Below are 20,022 nucleotides of genomic sequence, written 5' to 3'. Positions count from 1 at the left end.
GGGGCGGGGGGTGGCGGGCCACCCCGGCACGCGCCCCCTGACCCGCGCGCCGGCATCCTCCGCGAGCCTGCGGTCCACACCGCTGTCTGCTCCTCTCCCACGTGGTTTAGGAACACGAGCCCATTTCCGCTCTTGCCGTCCGGGTGCCCAGGAAGAACGCCCCATTCCGGGAGCGCAGGGCAAACGCCAACCCGGGGGCCCTGCCGCCTCCTCCCCGGGGCCCACTGCCCACTCCTGCCCCATGCCCTCGACCCCCGTCCCGCAGCCTGCCGTGCCCCCCGCCAGCCGGTCCTGCACGCCGGCCCCACGTCGCCGCAGAAGCCGGCCCCACGCACCTCGCTCCTGCTGTGCTTGTAGGAGACGTGCTGCTTCAGGCTCTCCTTGCGGCTGAACAGCTTGGCGCATTCCTCACACTTAAACAGCTTGTCGCCTGCCAGCAGGCCAACGAGGAGCCGGTTCGCAACCCCAGCGTGTCGCTGGGCGCGTGTCCGCGGGGTCCTGGCAGCCCCTCCCGGGCCCGTCCCCGCGCGGGACTCACCGTGCGAGCGCACGTGCCTGCTCAGGTTGCTGCTGTTCTGGAAGACCTTGCTGCAGACGCTGCACTGGTAGACCCGCCTGTGCTCGCCCAGCTGCCTGACCAGCTTCCTCCGGATGCCGTGCCGGCTCGACAGGATCAGGCTCCTCTTGAGGGTGATGGTGGTGCTCTGATGGTGCGGGAACCTGCCGGCAGACACGCATCCAGTGAGACGGGGCGGACCCAGTCCCAGGTCACTGTCATCTCTGAAAGAGCTCCTGCCAAGCCTCCCTCGCGAGACGCGAGACGGGAGGGAAGGTACTCGGGTGCCGTGTCCGCCTCCGGGCATCCAGACGAGACAGACACCACGTGTGTACAACGGCGTCCGTGGGGTCTGGGAGGCCACACGGTGACTCTTCATCTTCACTCTGGCCGCTAGGAAGCTCATGGCTTGGTCTGCGCCCAGAACAACCCCAGCTGTGTGGTTTTTCTCACGGGGTCTGGCCTCTACCCTGCTTTATCCTTCCTCTGCCCCTGATTTTTAAAGCTTCTGCTCTCTATGAAAGGTCCATCCGACAGTCAGCCACAGAAATGCCCTGGGCAAGAAGACGGGGCAGACAGAGAACAGGGGCCCCATGTCTGACAGCACGCTGGTCCCCACTGTATCTGCACAGGTTCCAGAAGCCACGGGACCAGGCAAGTTGTGAGAACTACGAGAGGCACGCCAAAAAAGGCCAAAAAAGAAACGAAAATTTACCACTGGCTTATTCAGCATCACAGCAAAGATGTACCCAAAAATAAGCACTGGAATCTGAAGTATTTTCCTTGTTCACAAAAATGAAAAGAAAAACACAGAACAAATTGTGAAAGTGACAGAGATTCAAACACAGCCCGTTTTTGTTTTATAAAACAAAATGTCGTAAGCATCATTGCTCACGACTGCCAACATGTGAAAGGAACCCAAGTGTCCATTGCTGGAGAGACAGATAACAAAATAGGGCCCCTGCGTATGTCTCTGTGATGGGATAACGTCCGGCCTTCCTGGGGGGGGGGGTCAATCTGACAGCTGAGTGAGACAGCCAGTCGCAAAAGGACAGACACCATGCAGCTGTCCTCGTACGAGGAACCTAGGGACCCAGCGACCTCCTATAAGGCACTTCCTTCTTTGCAGAGACAGAGGTCGCACGGGTGTCGGGGAAGGCAGAGTTTCCATTTGGGAAGATGGACAGGGGTGAAGTTCACAGAGCTACGTGCAAGTACTTAACGCCGCAGGACCGGGCACTTAAAAGTGGTGAAGATGGAAAATTTTAGGTGATGCAGGTTTCACTAGGATAAAAAAAATTTTTTTGCTTTTAACCATTTTCACAGAGAACATACAACTCTGGTCCTGAGTTTGGGAACGATGCTGCTGTTCCCAAGCACACCCGTGTCCCCCCACAAGGAGGGAGCCAGTCTCCCTGCCGGGGGTGCCATCCTGTTGGGCGGCGCGCTGTCTGAACTGGCACCCTGAGCACTGTGATAGGACTTACTTTGGCACGGAACCGGTGTCGCCGGGGCTGGTGGCCAGCTTCCCCAGGACCAGCTCCATGATGCGGTCGTCTGGCGCTGCGGCCACGGGCTCGTCTGGCGGGACCTCAGTTACAATCTCGGCCACTGGCTCTGTGTGAACGGGCGGGACAGGCCATGTCACTGCCAGGGCAGGGGACTGACCACAACCAACCCCAGAGGACACCCCAGAGCAGACCGCGGCCAGGCCAGGGTTGTAGGCACGGATCGCAAGAACCACACACACAGGGAGAAAGAAGAAAAACTAGTGAGGGGACCTAGGGCACGGCATCCTATCTGGTCCCAATACGAGAGATTCCCCCGGCCGGGAGTCTGCTGGTACCAGGCACTGCTGGCAGAGGCCACGTGAGGACCGAGGGGCCATGGGCCCTGCACACCCAAGAAAGTGGGCCAGGGTCCCTCCAAACGCAACTGAGGAAACCATCATGGAGAATGGGCCCAGCCGCAGCCCGGAAGCCAGCTACAAGCCCATGCACGGTGCTGCGGTGCCACGGTGCTGCGGGAGCAGACGGTGGGACATTTGCACCGGGAATGACCCGGCTTGGCAGCAAGGAGCAGCCAGAAACCCGGCGTGGGTGAGTCTCGCTCTCCGTGCCGTGAGCAGGACCCTGGACATGGAAAGATGAAACCCCAGGAGGGGCCAGGCTGACTCATGCAAGGAGGGTAAGTCTGGGGAGACGGCCATGCTCCCTGTCCTGACGGGGCGCTGGTGACACAGGGGGAACCCTGGCCACTGTTCACAACCAGCACACTCTGTAGCACCCACTGTGTTACAGGGATCCCTGCTCTAGAGAGCTGATTCGGGGGGAAGGGAAGGCTGGCTTCCTCCCCCACCCGGCCTCTCTACACCGAGTTTTCCCCCAGCTGAGGCTTTCAGCCCAGGACCGGGCTCCCCTGCGGCTCCTCCCTCAGGACCAGCCCTACCCCTAGGACCGGGTCCTCCCCCAGGACCTCCCCTACAAACTCCTCCCCCGAACCAGCCCCCATCTGCCAGCTGCTCCCCTAGGACCACCTGCACCTGCCAGATCATCCCCCAAGACCAGCCCTCACCTGCCGCCTCCTCCCCCAGGACCTCCCTCACCTGGCGGCTCCTTGCCTTCTATGATGTCTAGAGGCTGCTCAGGTTTTGATGCTTTGGGTTTTCTTCCCCTTCGAGGCTTTTTCTTCTGCTCTTTGGTGGCACTGACACTCTTGGGAACTGCAGGAGGCTCCCCCCGGGGCACATCTGGTTCCTTCTCGGGCGCTGCTTCCTGCTGGCTGGCCGAGGGCAGGCTCTTGGCTTGTTCCAAGTGACCCAACAGGTGTTCTGCAGGGAAGGGAAGCAAATGCCCAAGGACAGTGAGGCAGCCTGTCCCGACGGCTGCTCCCTGCCCCCATTTTTGTTTTTACCTTCGTTTGCTAAGAGTGTGCCCTTTCGTAGGCAAATAAAAATTTATTTCTGCTGCTTTTGAAAATATAAGCGTTTTCACTGCACCAAACAGGACTATTTTAAAAGGTAAATTAGGCGATGAAGCCAGGGCAAGCTCCCCAGGCACATGGTTTTACAGAAAGTACAAGCGCACACACAAGTATGTGCAGGCAAGACACAGAAGCTGTCCTGGCACAGCACTGTGGCCCTCTCCGGACAGGGCGCTACGAGCCATGACCCTTTCCTTCCCTACACTCATGGTTTGCAGCGTTTATGATGAAGTCACACTACACTCATCAGGAACGGAGCCTCTGAAGAGAAACTCTGAGAAATACTCAACTCACGATAAATGAATTTATCTAAAAACCGCTGCACAAAAGCAAAAATTCTTTGCTTTGTTTTCAAGTCAAGAAAGCCCTCCAAGATCTCCCAAGAAAAGACCACAGAACCCCAGGAGGCAGGCAGGGGTGGGTACAGAGCTAAGAGCAGACAGGCTGTCCTCAATGAAGGCCCGGGCCGGCTGGACCTCAGCTCACGGGCAAGGTGGGGGGAGCGACCCACGAGACGGGGGGACCGACCCGGAATTGACGGACGGCACCGGTGCACACATTCGGGCCGGGGACCGGACTCTGCCCCCCACCACAGCCCAGGCCTCTAGCATGAAGGGGCTGTGACTTCTGTTGGTTCCACACGTGGGACCGTCAAGCTGGGCAAGTGCCCTCGAGGAGCTGGGTCCAGGGAGGGAAAGAAAATGAAAAAGCAAACACATGTTTGCAAACAGAGCATGACGTGTGTCACAGGAAGGGCTCGGCAGGTCGGCCACACAGCAGAACCCGCCAGTGACGAGCCCGCCCGGCTGAACACATGGGAAAGACGGGAGCCAGCACAGAGCCTGAGGGCAAGAGGACGAGAGCCCTGGTGCCAGGCCCGCGGGAGCCTCGTTCCAGGCCAGGGGTCCCCGCACGAGCTGCCGGAGGGCCTGGGCCGCTGCCGTGCCTGCGGCTCTGGGGACGTGGGTGGGGTCTGTGCGGCGGCCCAGGAGGGAGCTGCTCACGCAAGGCCAGGGAGCATCCTCCTGGCTGGCCGTGGGGGCCACCTGTCCAGAAGGACAGGGAAGCAACAGCGACCCCCGGAGCCAGGCCTGCCCTGACGCCCTGGCACACCCCGCCCCGGCCGCAGGCTCACCGTTCAGCAGCTGCAGCTCCGGGAAGCTGGCGGAACACACTTTGCACAACCACTGGCTGGGCTCGGACTCCGCCGCGGCGCTGCTCTCCGGCGTGCCTGCAGCTCACAGGAGCGGAGGGAAGGGTGATGCACAGGGCGCGACCCCGAAGCCTGCGCCCCGGGGACGCGCCTGTCCACCCGGGCCAGTGCCATCCAGGCGGGAAGCACAGCTCCCCTCTCAGCCCCGCTCCAGGGGCTTCACGCAAGGACGCCTTCGGTCCCCAGGGACTCCCCCGTTTGACGGGCAAGGAAACTGAGCACAGACAGGTGGCGTTGGAGCAGCCCCGCGGCGGGGTCTGTCCCAGTCACGGGAACGCGACTCCCTCCCTCCCTCCCTCCCTCCCTCCCAAAGCAGGGCCAGTGGAAAGGACGCATCCCTTCCCAGGACTTTGAGAAGAAAACACCCTACGGAGCAGAATGAATTCCTCAGTCTCTCTCTGGCTTGTACGAGACACCGGCCCTCAGGGGGACCTGGGCCTGGTGTGGCCGCAGCTCCCAGCCAGTGTCATCCCCCAGAACTTTCTGGGATGACACGATGGCCCTGAACACTCAGGCTGTGTGGGGTGGCAACCAATTGTGGCCAGTGTACCCAAGGAGCCGAGATTTAAACTCTGTTTACTTTGCATTCGAATTTAAGTGGGGACCCCAGGCAGGCGGCCTCTGTGACGGCCCTCAGTCCCCCTTCCTCACGCCCCAAAGACAAGCGGCAGGGTTCCTGGGACGGGGGTGTGCAGAGGGGAACGGCAGCCTCCTTTCCCAAAAATACTATTAAGGCTCCCGTGGGACCTAAAAACTGGGGACACTCTCAACGTGCCTCCGGTCATGACCTCCTGGCCCAGCCCCATCTCTCCAGGCCCCGTCGGGTGGCCCCACGTGCGCTCACCACCGCTCCCACCCAACCACCGCACGGCTGGTGCTGACACTCACGACCATCACCCAACACTTCGGGGGACACTCATTCAGCAAACTCCTGGATTCTTAAAAAAATCACCCAGAGTCACAGCTGTGCATGTGTTCTGAGCGGGGACCAAGCACGCCTCTTTCTGTGTCCACAACTAGCAGCAAGTTTGCAAAGACGTGAAGGGAAAGACGCAGGGCACCCCCAGAACTGTTTGTGTCCACCTCCTGAGTCCTCCTCAGCCGATAAGGGGGAAATTTGTGATGGGAATTGCCCAGCCAGTCCTCTACTCTCCCTTGCCCCCCACGAGTCCACCGCCTGAAGACCGTCTGCGCGAGATCAGGGAGGAACCAGAGCCAGAGCCGAATTCCTGCTTCTCCCGCATCTTCTCAAGCAGACGTGGCTCGACAGAGGGGAGGAGACACTCGCACGTGAAGGGTTCAGGCAGGGATGACGAGGGGGTTAGCTGGAAGGACACCGGTGAATGCGGGCCACTTCCCCTGGTCCCAAGGGGCTGCCATGTTCCAGCAGGATGGTCCCCACCCCCGCGAGTGGGATTCACACTAACGGGACGCAAGAAGCCCTTCTCCTCAACTGGGTTCCGAGGCCAGTCAGGAGGGCCAGCGAGTCGTGTCCCGTCCCCGCATCAAGGGAAGAACTCCCCTTTTCCAAAAATTGTCGCTAGAAGATCAGAATTTTTAAGAACAAAAACGAGCTGACCATCAGAAGACGGTTCTTGATGGCCGTCACCTGAGCGTTTGACACGAGAGACGCATCAAAGCGACAGTAACGCCACAAAGCCCCAGGAGAAGCCACAGACGGAGCCACGGGGGCGTGGATACTTGGGGCGGGACAGTGAGTTCCAAGTTCGCCCGGAAACAAACGCAAGAGAAGGGTCCACGGAGTGAGGCCTCGTCTGCGGGGAAACGCGGGGCTTTCCTGGAGACCAGGAGGCACACAGCTCAGCCGCAGGGACAGAAGGCACCTGCAGGGCGCTGAGCGCAAAGCCACACTAGGGAACCGTGAGAACCTTCGGGCCGAGGAGATGTTCTCTCTCTCGGCTGTGGCGCGGCTGACACCACCAGATGCCTCGTCGAAACTAAGTGGCGAGCCGAGAACTGCCAAGTCTTCTCGGGCACAAGCTGTACGTCAACTGTGCCGATTTTTTAAAAATACCGTAAAACACTAGTCAAAAAGGCCAAGAGTCATTCAAAGGGTGATTGAAAATCGTTTTCCAAATGTTATAGATGTGTGTGTGTTTTATCCTTCTCATCAGAGAAGTAGTTTTGAAAATCGGACGACATCCGAGGAGAGCCGCCGACCTGAGGCCTCGCGCCCGCCCATGCAGACCAGGCGTCCCGGGTCCCTCCTGCGGGTCGGCAGGCCTGCGCGTGCACAGAAAGGAAACCAACCTTAATGTCAAACCAAGAAAAAAGGTGAAAAGTCAGTCTCCTACCCGGAAAAAAACAGGAGAAGTTATTTTTTTTTAAGGATGTGTCTGCTCCTCCAACTCTGCTATGTTGAGAAGTTGGGTCTGCCATCTGCAAACTGCTTTCTAGATTTCTAGAACAAAGATGTATTTTGAAGCAAATGGGAAGAAGAGACAGAATGAAATGAAGGCGTCTCCCCAGTTCTGATGCTCACCAAGAAAGACTCTGAGTAACTTATGGGAAGACAGCTCCTTGTCTGCTGGCCCCCAGTATGATTCTTCTAGAACGTGGTGGTGCTCCCTAAGGCCCCTTACCTTGCTCTGCCCCTCTGCCACGGGGCACAGCGCACACTGATGGCCCCCAAAGGCCCCTCCCTCTGTTCCACTGCGGGGGTCCAAAGGGCGTGCAGGCCAGAGGCCTGGTCGCTGGGAAGGAGAAGTTAAGCCCCTCTCCCCTGACCTCCTGGAGCTGGGTACTCAGAGTCACAGAGATGACCAGCTCTCTGGCTCGCCCAGGCCCTTCTTCACAGGTCTCGGCCCCTCCTCCGGTGTCCAAGACGCGGGCGTGGTGGGTACCCATAAAAACGCTTCAGCCGCGTGAGCCCCCAATACTGCTTGGCAGGGCCCCAGCTACTCAGGGCGGGCAGGGCTGGAGCAGGGTTCCAGAGGCTCCGTTGGGCCAGGAGGGGGCTGGGCGGGAGAACAGAGCAGCGGAGGCAGGGCGTGGCGCCTGGAGTGATGCGCAGTGGCCAACGTCACGTGTCCTCTGCGGAGTTCCCAGCACCACCCGAGCTAAGCCATCATTCAGCAGGTATAAGAAATGAGGAACCCCAGTAGCCCACCAGTCAACAGTAGTCGAGAACTTCTACTACATTTCTACAAGCTACTTTTTTGCCATTTCCCCCAAAAGAGTGTGAAAAACCATGAAAAGTTATTTCTATCGCTTATTTGCTTTCCTGATTCAATACTCATTTAGGGCGATTGTGCCTTCCAGCGGATGGGGATGTCATGGCCCACCGTGTGCCGTGTTCTCAGAAGGAACACACAGAGAACGAAGGACAGACAGCTCAGGGCTCCCCGGGACGGTGCCTGCAGGAAAACGGGGAGGCGGCAGTCCGGGTTGACACAGTCCAGACTAAGTCCGTTAGAATCTCCCTTGCAAACGCAGCTCTGGCTTAGAGAGCTCTCCCGGAGGGGAAAGCAAGCCGAACCCCAGCTCTGGGAGGGGGTGGCAACCTTGCCCTGACTGTGACCTGAGAGTCGTGACGGGGGAAGACATCGTGCAGGACACAGCAGACAAGGTCAGCCTCTAATAACACAAACCCGACATGCAGCTGGCTGGTCCCGGGGCCCGGGACGCGCACATCAGCTGCTGAGGCCGGAAGGAATCCGGAACGCGAGAAAGCCGGATCGGGACGATCCTGGAGTGCCTGCATGGCCCCGGTGAGCCCGGCCGCACCACACGGCCGCACCACACTCCGAGGGGACGCCTGGCCCAGCGGGACACGTCAGTGCCTCCCCGGGGCCAAGTCAGGCACCTGGTTTCAGCAAATCCTAAAGGGTGGGCTTGGGAGCAGCCGGGTGAAAAGCTGTGGGTCTCTCCAAACGCTTCCTGTGACCTTCACCTCCACAAGAAAGTCCACCCCGTAACACTCCCAGACTTACTCTGCAAATACCTCTGTGAAGGCGGCATGCCCTCCACACCACCAGAGCCAGCGTGCAGGCCATCTGGCCATCAGCTCCCACCGACGTTCCCCAAGGGCACCCTCCGTGGCTCTACACTCCCCCCATGGCCACCCAGCCCGTAGTGCGCGGAAAAGCGGCCCCTGGGATTCACATCCACCCGCAGCCTCTGGATGGGACCTCGGCAGACGTCATTAGGAGGAGGTCATACCGGAGTAGAGCGGACCCGAAATCCAGCGACCGCCATCCCTCCAAGAGAGCACAGAGACCCGGAGAGAAGGCCACGAGAGAGCAGGGGCAGGGATCGGATGTCATCTACCAGCCAAGGAATGCCACGGGCTGCTGGCCACACCGGAAGCCGTGAGAGGCCTCCAGAAGGAACCAGCTCGGCCAACACCGGGTCCTGGCCTTCAGGCTCTGGGGGCGTGAGGCAGTCCCCTCATCTGGTCTGAGCCTGCTTAAAGTCTGCTTGGTGTGGGCGGCCTCGCGGACGCCTCTCGTCACACACTGGCACTGGCACAACTAGGAGGGCTCCGGGGGAGCAGATCACAAGGTCACAACCACACAGGACACACTGGAGCCTCACAAACACGTCAAGACCCGCTTTGTAGCCCATCGTGATTGTAAGAGAAAGGAAACCGTCTTCTTGTCAGGATCCCGCAGTGCGGGGGGCAGTGAGAGGACAGAGGGTCACGTCTCCCCCAGAGCAAGTCCCTGGGGGAACAACAGGGCATCTTCCCAAGGCGGCATCAGGCAAGGATGGGAATGGGGGGCTTCGCGGCCACAGACGTGGAGCGGCAGGACGTGGCCTCAGGCTGTGCACAGAGCCTCGTGACTGGGCAGGGGGGTCTGAAGCACCACGGCCCCACACTGTGCTGCCCCACACCCCGGGGCGGCAGGACACACAGTCTGCATTGCTTTTCCAACAGGAATGCTGGATTTAGGCAAATCACACACACGGTCTTCACCCAGTCTTTCCTGGAACACGTATGCACACGCATGCACACACACGCACATGCACACGTGAGCACACGTGCACGCACCCCCATGCCCTTGCACACACCCCCAGTCCTGGAAGAGACTGAACCCGACTCCTACATCTCCCACACCGTGACTCAGGGCGGGTTCCCCAGCCTCTCTGCGCTCCGTCTCCTCTGCCCGAGACACAGCGGATCACCACCCCCAACCTCGCAGGACAGTGGGCGGGGAGGGGTCACCGCACCCAGAGCCCGAGGGCGGGGCTGTGGATCAGCCTGTCGAGCTCCAGCACCCGATTTCCTGGCCAGCGTCCGGCTCAGGGGCGAGCCCTGACACTGAACAAGCAATGGCAGAGCCAGGCCCGTGGGGTCAAGAGCAGCCCGTCCCGCCCGACACCGCACCGGCTCGCTGCCCCGCGCCCCCGCTGCCAGGTGGCCGGGCCGCGCGTACCGTGGGCCCCGGGGCAGGCCTGCCTCAGCATGGGCTTGTCCATCTTCTTGGCGTAGAAGGCGGCGTACCACACGCGCAGCTCGGCGCCCGGCGGGATGTCCCGCGACGTGGTGAAGTAGACGTCGTTGCCGTGCTGGAAGGCCGTCAGGTTCTGGTGCTCGGGCCCCACCGCCGGCCGCACCAGCATCATCCAGTTGCAGTCGTCCTCGTTGGAGGTGTCGAAGCACACGGGGTGCCCGTCCTTCTGGAACACCTGAGCGGGGGCACGGCCGCCAAGGGGCCAAGGAAGGAGCCGGTTACCCACCCGTCAGCGGGGCGGCGTGTGTGCTGGGAGTGGGGGCAGCCAGTCCAGACAGGGCCGTGTCGCAGGGCAGGTCAAGCTCCACAGAACCTGTTTCCGGGCTCATCGGGGCCCCTCAGTTCTGTGCGCAGCCCAGGTGGGAACTGGAACACCTCAGGCCTAGTGCTGGTCCAGGTCCAGAGGCTGGACGCTCAGGGTCTAATCAGGTCCCGAGTGGGCTTAGTGACACCTGCTCCAGGCATCACTGGGACACCTGAGCGCCCCCCGTGCCCCAGGTGGGCACTGGGATACCTGCTCGCACAGGCGTGTCCACCAACGCCCGTCAGTCCCGACAGGCTGCGCCCTCGCCTGTGACACCATCCTGCAGTCTGAGTGCCTGGCGGGTGGCAACAAGGAGAACCTTCCGTATTCTGAAGGTCACCAAGGAGTAGAGGACGGTCTGGCCCTCTTTTCTGATGCCATCACTGCTTCCTTGCTCTCCCCTCTCCCAAGCTTTTCCTATAGGGGCTCCCCACTGCTAAGGAGCTAGGGGCCCCCTCTGAGGATGGAGCCCTCGGAGACAGAGGGGGCCTCCCGGCGCCCAGGGCCCCAGCCGGTGTGGGGACACGCTCCAGTGAACCTCTGTCCTCACTGCGGTGGGAAGAGAGCCGCCCCCCACAGGTGCTCGCGTCTGAGGCCGCGCCAAAAACTGTGTCAGACACAGACCTTGAGCCCCGAGTCACAGAAGGAAGCCAAAATGGGCACAGAGGACTTTTTCAAGGGGGCCTCAGCCCAACCACGTGCCCACAGCAACTATGTGTGCCCAAGGGCCCCGGGGCCCGCGAAGGACAGCAGCCAATGGCCCTGGTGGGGCTTGGCCTCCAGCATCTTTACTCCTTTATATAAAACAGCCTTTTTTTTTTTTTTCATTCCCCTTGTTGGGAAACAAGTCAAATACCTTTCCTTTCTCCCCATTTACTGAGTTCTGCCCTGTGAGCTCAACTTTTCCAAGAACTGCCAGGAACCCGGGGCTACCCATCTCACACCTGTCCTGACCCCGCGGGTCTCTGCTGAGGGCCTCTAGGCAAAGCTCGCTCTGTGGGTCCCTGCGGCAAGACCGGCGCTCTGGTCCTCACTGCTCACGTCAGATGTTTCTGGAGGCGCATGTGGATGGGGCACGTGCTGGGGCTGGGGACAGATCCCGGATATCTGGCCTCGTGGCACGTCCACATACCTTCCTCCGAGAACTTAAAGCCTTGCCTGCAACTGACATCCATTCCGTTTTGTTCCATTTCTTTCCTTGGTCTGATGCACTTTTTGGAGCTGCTAAACCCTGCACCGTGTCCCACCTGAACGAAACCCCTTCCTTTCGAAAGAGCTCCGCCAAGTCCCCGTGGCTCCGCGAAGCGCGGAAAGCAGTGCTGGGGCTGCACGCCAGCGCAGGTCGTGAGAGAAGCGAGGACAGCCTGGCGGGTCTACGTTCCCCATCCCCCCTCCAGGGGCCGGCAAAGCTGAAAAGTTCAAAATACTAGCTCTGGGCTGATGCTTTGGGATAGAAAAGCAAACGGGGATAAAGGAGAACCACAGCCGACCCCGGATCTTGAAGCCGCGGAAGACACCATCTATCAGCGGAAGGCACGGCTCCCCTCGCTGGGGTGGGGGCAGGTCCTGCCCATCCCCTCCCAACGCTGGCCCTGGCCCGTACCTTCAGGGGAAACGCGGATTCCTTCTCCCATTTGGCCACTCTCCTCGACTCGAATGGACCAAACTGTGTCCTCTTGACGAGCTGAGTCACGGCAAACACTCCTTCGGCCCCGTCTTCCAGCCGCCGGATCTCCAGGTTGGAAGGGAGGGATGATCTGGAAATGGAACAGGAGCCGCGCAGCCCCTGAGCGCCGCTGACTGAGGACAGCCACTCACCCTGGGGACAGGTGGCTAAGGAGGCCCAGAAGCTCACTGTCACTGAAATACCATCCTCGAGGGTGAGAAGGAGCTTCCCACTGAGGACAGAGGGGGTGAGGGCCCAGTGGCCTGGGCACATCCAGCTCCTTACCGGCCTGAGCCAAAGGAGACTGGCCCCAGGGCCCTAGCATGACTCACCCAGATCACACGCAGAGGGAAGGGCCATTTACTAAAGGATGTGTTTGACATCCCTACCCAGGAGACATCACAGGTGTGGGGCGCGACGGGCCAGTGGACACGAACGGGACTGAGCTCTCACCCCCAGAGCCGCAGAGCCCAGAAAGGGGGGTGGGGCTCCATGAAGAGAAGCCGCGTTCAAAGCACCACGAGAAAGGGGAAAGGGCCACGGCATTCCTGGGGGCAGAAAAGGGTTTCCAGCTGGGCTGAACGGGCCAGTCCATTTACCTAAATGCTGAGTGTCGAGGATGAGGCGCTGGAAGCGGAAGGCCCACGGGCTGGAACCCTGGCATGACCCAAGGCTTGGGCAAGCCCGACCCACGTTCATGAGTGGGTCAGACAACAGGGGGCCTGGGGCGCAACCCCCTCCCAGGGCCGAGCAGAAGGGCTCCTGCCACAGGACCGACAGCTGCCACCGTGGGCAACCGGCAGCCAGTGGAGGTTTTGGGGGGAGCTGACGAGATCTCTACTTCAGGCAAAAACAGTCACGTGAGAAGCTAAGTCACCCTGAGAAAAAGGCACTAAATAAAGAGGCTGGGATAACCAGCCGGGAAGCTTCTAGAAAGAGCACAAAGATAGTAACGTCGCCACCATGTGGCAGGTGCTGTGCATAACACAATACTGAGCACAACCGTGCGGTGGGGGGACAGGCTGCTCTCCCCACTCTGCGCGCCAGGCAGGGGAGGGACGGGACACAGACTGCCTCGCCCCAGTCCCAAAAGCTGACCACGTGGCTGACCCGGGCTGCAGACGGACCGTCCCTCAGAGGCCTGGCCACGGCCCCTCCAGGTGCCCCGGCCCCCCAGGTGCCCGGAACCGGAACGGCAGAGCTACCCAGCCTCCTCGCTCCAACTGCCAGTGCTTCTCCAGGACCTGGGACGGCTTGGCCTGGCGACCCGTGCTTGCTGCCCCGGGTCCCACGCAGCCCGCAGTGGGCATCTGCTGGACGGCAGGCCCGGGTTCCGGCCACGGGGAAAACCGATGGAGCAGACTGGCAGCCTTGGCCCATGGGCTCCTCCACGGCTGCCGTGCTCGGCCCCTAGGAGCCCTGAACTGGAACGAGACACTCCCTGTGACCCTTCAGCACGTGTCCCGGCTCGTCCTGGCGGCAGGCTGCCCCGTCCACCGTGGGACGGACTCATGGACGCCCTCCGCACCCTGAGGACCGGCATGCTCCAAGTCCTGCCTTCTCTGTTTGCAGTTTCCCACTGTGATGGCACGACTTATAAGAAACATGCACTTGCTCACTCCGATGACGAAATGCATTGCCCAGACTGTAAGTGCTCGGTCCACAGTTCCTGAAAACCCATCAGAGCCATAAAGGCGAAACGGGTGTCTTGTCACTAACAAAGGCGACTTGTAGACCCTACTGGGAGGACCAGCCACCTGGGTAGAGGGTGGAAACTTCCAATCCCGTCCCCACGCCCACAGCCGAGGTGGGAGAGGGGCTGGAGGCTGGGTCAGCCAACCGCCGACGACTCAGTCGGTCATGCCTCCGTAATGAAGGCTCCTTAAAGCCCAGAAGGACCGGGTAGGGAGCTTCTCGGCTGGTGAACATGTGGAGGTGTGGGGCGAGTGGTGCAGGGGGAGGGCAGGGAAGCACCTTGCCCTTTCCTGGGACCTCACTCTTCACGTCAGTCCTGGGGGTGTCGTCATGTGTGGGGAACCCCCATGTGGGAATTGGGCCAGGGACTCTAAAAGACCTCCCCTTCCTGCCGATGTAGGGTGCACGTTCAGACAGCCCTGTTGGACGGGAAGGACCAAAACCAGCTCCAGGCAGCCACTCACCGTGCCCTGCTTAACACAAAGGAGTCCTTGACCATGACCACGGGGCCCAGCTCAGGACACTCGGAGTCGTGGTACTGACTGCAGTCCTCACACCCTGCAACAGACGGGAGAGCGTCACGGGGGACGAAGGGCTGGGAGGGGGTCCCCTGGACCTCGCAGGCTCCGTGCCTGACGGGGGTGACCCACGGCACTCCCCACACACACGGACACGGGGCAGACACAGCACGTGGCCCCCCAGGGAAACACCTCCACCTGCGGCACATTTCAAAGTACGCAGTGACTCCATGCTGAAAAGAACAAGATCTTCCCGAGGATACACAAAAGCTCACGTATTTAACCTGTTTACCATAAACCTAACATTTCATAAACCTCCTTGTCAACCCCCAGGGCTTACTGTTCTGCATCCAGGGCCCCCCACAAAGTACCCTTTGCCCAGCGTTCTGAGAAAGACGATCCTTCTTAAAACCACAGCCATGCAGCGCTGCTTGCGCAATAAATGTGCTTCCTAGAGCCAGACGAGCCGTTTCAACGCAAAAAGAAGCAGCTTTTCTGGCACATGGAAACACGACACGGATGGGGCTTTGCTGGGACGGCGAGTGGTGCGCTTGCGGGTCTCTGAGGACAGGCCGGAGTTACTTACAGATGAACATGATCTCCTCGCTCCCGTCTTCAGCCATTTCGGACACCTGCCAGGAAACAAGGGTCTGCTGTTAATGTCCAGCTTCTTGCAAAAGCAGTATTTATTTATTTACAAAAGAACTGGATTTTCTTTTTTTTTTTTTTAAGGTTTTATTTATTTGAGAGACAGAGAGAGAAAGAGATCAAGAGCAGGGGAGAGGGGCAGAGGGAGAAGCAGACTCCCCGCTGAGCAGGGAGCCGGATGGGGGACTCTGATCCCAGGACCCGGGGATCACGACTGAGCTGAAAACCGACACTTCACCAACTGAGCCACCCAGGCGCCCCCCAAAGCGATTTTTTAAAAGATTTTATTTATTTATTTGACAGAGAGAGACACAGCAAGAGAGGCCACCTGAGCAGGGGGAATGGGAGAGGGAGAAGCAGGCTTCCCGCCAAGCAGAGAGCCTCATGCGGGGCTCGATGCCAGGACCCTGGGATCATGACCTGAGCCAAAGGCAGAGGCTTTAACCCACTGAGCCACCCAAGCGCCCCACAAAGCAATTTTTAAAGAGAAGTCCTGTTAAAGGTTCCTCGAGCTCATGCGGGGATGTTACCTGGGGGTCTTAAAGGTACCTAGCAGTGATGTCCCCTTTACTGTGAGGAGGCTGGGAGCTTTGAGCTGTTTTCTCACCTAAAATAACTTTTTTTTTTTTTTTAATTAAAAGCAATTGATTTGAATGTCCTCTGGATTAGAAAGTCCTGATGAACTCTGACTTTCACCTTTTATATGAGCCACCAGTTTCCATCTGTAAAGCAAATATATCACCATTTCTAAAAGCTGGTTTCACGCTGTCACCTCTGGTTCTCTTTCCTCTGTCACTGGACTGTCAGCTCCTCAAGGGAACTCGTGTCTTAGTACGACCTCCGTCTTCCTTCAGCGGCTACCCTAGGCCTGACACCCAGTGCCCACCCACGTCTCCTGGGCACCAGAGCAGCACACGGCGTTGTGGAGGACAGTGCCCTGCTCACCTCGTAAAACTCTGTTTTCTGTTCATCCCGTGAGGCAGAATCCCCACTTACTGGAGGGATGATCTGGATATGGTAATTCTGGGGCCTCGATTCTTTTACCTACGACATGGAAATACAGATGCTTGCCCACATGAGAGACCTGGACTCTGAAAGCTAGAAAACCCCGCGGAAACACACTGAAGAGGACACAGATGGAAAGGCATCCCGTGTTCACGGAGTGGAAGAGCAAACATCGGTACAGCGTCCGCACTGCCCAAAGCAATCTATGGATTCAGTGCCGTCCCTGTTAAAGTACCAACAGCGTTTTTCACAGAACTAGAACAAACAATCCTGAAACGTGTGGATCCACAGAACCCCCAAACAGTCAAAGCAATCGTGAAATGAAAAACAAAACTTGGGGCGCCTGGGTGGCTCAGTGGGTTAAGCTTCTGCCTTCAGCTCAGGTCATGATCTCAGGGTCCTGGCATCGAGCCCCGCATGAGGCTCTCTGCTTGGCGGGGAGTCTGCTTCCCCCTCTCTCTCTGTCTGCCTCTCTGCCCACTTGTGATCTCTGTCAAATAAATAAATAAATAAATAAATAATCTTTAAAAAAAAGAAAGAAAGAAGGAGAAAAGAAAAACAAAACTGGAGGAATCGTGATCCCAGATCGCAAGATACACTACGGAGCGGTCGCGATCGGAGCAGTATAGGACCTGACACAGGTCATGGAATGGAACCGAGAACCGAGCAATAAGCCCACAGTTGTACAGTCAACTTGTGTTCAACAAAGGAGGCAAGAACAGGCAAGAGGAAGAGGACAGTGTTGTGAAAACTGTCCTCTCATGCAAGAGAATGAAACTGGGCCACTTTCTTACACCAAACACAAAAATAAACTCAAAATGGATGAAAGACCTAAATGGGGGAACCTGACATCATAAAAGTTCTGGAAGACAGCCCAGGCAGTACCTTCTCTGACATGGGCTGTGGCGACGGTCTCGTAAAGCAAAGGAAATAAAAGCAAAAATGAACTACTGGGACTACACCAAAATGAAAAGCTTCTGCAAAGCTAGAGAATCAATAAAACCAAAAGGCAACCTATAGAATGGGAGAGACACTCGCCAATGACCTTTCCAATGAAGGCTTAGCATCCAGAAGAACGGATGCGACTCAACACCCAAAAAGCCAAAATGGTCCAATTAAAACACGGGCAGAAGATCTGAACAGACATTCCTCTAAGAGGAGACCCAGACGGCCAAGAGATGCTCGGGGAGACGCTCCCCATCACCTCCCACCTGTCAGGACGGCTGAAATCAGCAGCTCGAGAAACAACAGGTGTCGGCGAGGATGCGGAGAAAGGGGAGCCTCGCGCGCTGCCGGTGGGAACGCAAGCTTGGGGCAGCCGCTCTGGAACACAGTACAGAGGGTCCTCAAGCTAGAAGCAGAATTTACAGAATTACCATACGATTCAGTAATTCCACTACTGGATACTGAACCAAAGAACACAAAACACTAATTCAAAGGAGCATGTGCAGTCCAGCTGCGTTATCTACGACAGCCAAGACACGGGGAGAGCCCAAGTGTCCATCAGCTGAGGAGTGGGTGAAGATGTGGTGTATACGTTTATACGTGTGTATCAGCTCAGGTCATGACCTTGGGATCCTGGGATCGAGCCCCGCATCGGGCACAGAGCCCAAGTTTCTCCCTCTCTCCCTCTGCCTTCCCCTGACCCCTCTTAAAAAAAACAAAAACCAAAACAAAGTGCCAGGATCAACAACCAGGCTGTTTATTTTCCCAAACGCAGCCCAGCACGTTCCTGGAACACCCGTTGAGGCTAGAAGACATCTCATGGGGCCCTAGCAAGTTTCACATGGGGCTTCCTGGCGGATGGGTACCACGGCTGTGGTCAGCCAGGATGCGTAGCACGGCTGTGGTCAGCCGGGATGGGTACCATGGCTGTGGTCAGGAGCCAGTCTGGAATGGGGACACCTCGGGTCACTGAGCGGGAGGTGGAGAGGGACAAAGAGGCAGAAGACACACGTGGGGAAACCCTCTCTAGCACGTTGCTGCTGGGCCCCGAGGTCTACCTGCGACTAGACCCTTCCCCCTGCCGGCACTGGCTCTCAGTGGAGGAAGTCCTGCAAAGGCGAGAGCAGGGTCTTTTTTTTTTGAAATTTTTTAGATTAACTGATTTATTTTAGGAGGAGGGGCAGAGACAGAGGGAATCCTCAAGCAGACTCCCCGCTGAGCACGGGCCTGATGCGGGGCTCGATCCCAGGACCCTGAGATCATGACCTGAGCTGAAGTTAGGAGTTGGATGCTTAGCCGACTGAGCCTCCCGGGCGCCCCAGGGGCAGGCTCTCCAGAAGCTGCCCAAAGGACATGGGGTCCCTCCAGAATGGGCAAGCGCAGACGAGGGCGACTGCCTCGGGCAGGACTCGCAGAAGCCTGGCTTGGCCCACCGAGCCCCGGGGGGCTGCCTCTGTTCCCCACCCCTCCAGAGAGGCAAAGCTGACCGTCTCCTGCCCCTTGAGTGTCCCTAGAGAAGTGGCTCCTCCAAGCACAAAGCTGGGATGGGAAACCCAGCCGACTCGCTGAGCCACGGCCACAAGAGGAAAACGGGAGCGGGCAGGAAACAACGGGCATTTAGCCTTTTACCCCCCGTGCTGTCGATATACTGAGACACACGCATCCTGGGAACGAACGTCCCTCCTTAGTAGCATCTGATCCCCGAGACCCGTCCCCTAAAACGGCTCTTTGAAGCCAGGAAAAGAGATCACAGCCACCCCGCACAGCAAGTGAGGCCTGAAGTAAGGGGGCGGCTTGACGTCTGTGCTGGGCTCGCAAAATCCCCTAAGCGCTCAGACGGTCCCTCTGCACAGGGACGTCCATCCTCTGGATGTTCGCGGCACGCAAGAAATCCCAGGATGACGGATTATAGGCAGTCTTTTAGGGAAAAGAACCCAAAAGCCCGTAAGCGTGAGATGTGGCCATTTGAACCCCCTGTCCTGGGAAAAGTCACCTTAGGCCGCTGGTTCTGCGAGGGTGGTCCCCGCACCAGCACCAGCAGCACCTGAGAATTTCTCGGGAATGCAGATTCTTGGGGCCCTTCCCAGACCTGCTGGAGCAGACCCTCTGGGATGGGTCCTTGCATGCCGCCCTCATAAACCCCAGGTCGTTCTGCTGAACCCCATGTCTGAGCGCCACTGCTGACCCTCACATCTGTCTAGCACAGCGACAGGAGCCAACGAGCCACGGCTGGGGTCACAGGAGAGCACACCAATAGCCTCGGGGAACCAAATTTCCACGAACGGCAGCTGGGCTCAGACCAGGACCTGGCAGCTGGGGGGCGACGGGGCGAGGGCCATTCCGGACAGATGCTCTCTGTGGGGACTGGAGCTCACAGGCAGGCCCCAGGGATGACTCAACCCTGAAAAGGAAGAGTTCTGGGAGGACCCAGTCCACCCTGACGCTGCCGGTGGTGAAGGGGACAGATCCACAGGTCAGCGGAAGCCGAGAAACAGACCCACGCAGATAGGCTCAGCGGGCTTTCGCGGGGCGCATAAAAGCAGCTCGTGAAGGAGCGGTGTTGGGGTAAGTGGGCAAGGGGACGGGTCAATGAGCCGTGATGTCACATCTCACACAAAATTAACTCCTAATGGGTCCTAGACTTCAAACATCAGATAGTAACATTCTTTAGAAAAATATAGGAGAAAATTGTTGGGATCTAGGGTAGGCAGTTTTTGGACTTGTCACCACAAGAATCCTCTAGAAACAGAACTCTAATTAGACTTTATCAAAAATCAAAAATTTTGCTCTCCAACAGCCATGGTGAGGAGGGCAAGAAGACGGGCTACGGACCGGGAGGCATCTTTGCAAACCACACACCCAAACCTTGAACGTGCAGAGAACTCTCACAACCCAACAGTAAAACACACACCGGCCAATCAGTAAATGGGCAAAAGACCCGAAAGACATTTCAGCCGAGAATATATACAAATGACAAGCGCAGGAAAAGGTGGCTACTGCCATCCCCCGCCAG

At 58.5% G+C, this 20,022-nt stretch overlaps 1 protein-coding gene across 3 annotated transcripts in view; it reads right to left on the bottom strand.

The window, feature by feature from the left end:
• Positions 1-20,022, bottom strand: part of PRDM15 (PR/SET domain 15) — a 59,168-nt gene that overhangs the window by 23,802 nt on the left and 15,344 nt on the right. Inside the window, exons 1-10 of one of the 3 annotated variants that reach the window (XM_032865294.1) lie at positions 16,005-16,019; positions 14,998-15,043; positions 14,358-14,451; positions 12,136-12,289; positions 10,151-10,403; positions 4,674-4,775; positions 3,162-3,386; positions 2,044-2,173; positions 539-720; positions 336-430 (exon numbers count right to left, since the gene is read on the bottom strand). In XM_032865294.1, coding sequence (XP_032721185.1) covers positions 336-430; positions 539-720; positions 2,044-2,173; positions 3,162-3,386; positions 4,674-4,775; positions 10,151-10,403; positions 12,136-12,289; positions 14,358-14,451; positions 14,998-15,034 — 1,272 coding nt within the window. In that variant the 5' untranslated portion in view covers positions 15,035-15,043; positions 16,005-16,019. Of the gene's footprint in view, positions 1-335; positions 431-538; positions 721-2,043; positions 2,174-3,161; positions 3,387-4,673; positions 4,776-10,150; positions 10,404-12,135; positions 12,290-14,357; positions 14,452-14,997; positions 15,044-16,004; positions 16,020-20,022 lie in introns of those variants that run through there. The other 2 variants (XM_032865292.1, XM_032865293.1) reach the window with 2 other exon arrangements.

Source organism: Lontra canadensis, unplaced genomic scaffold, assembly GCF_010015895.1.
Source record: "Lontra canadensis isolate GAN:19392208 unplaced genomic scaffold, GSC_riverotter_1.0 scaffold29, whole genome shotgun sequence".
NCBI classification, from domain to species: Eukaryota; Metazoa; Chordata; class Mammalia; order Carnivora; family Mustelidae; genus Lontra; species Lontra canadensis.
The sequence above is the reverse complement of the archived record's forward strand: the minus strand, read 5'-3'. Positions and strand labels throughout refer to the sequence as shown.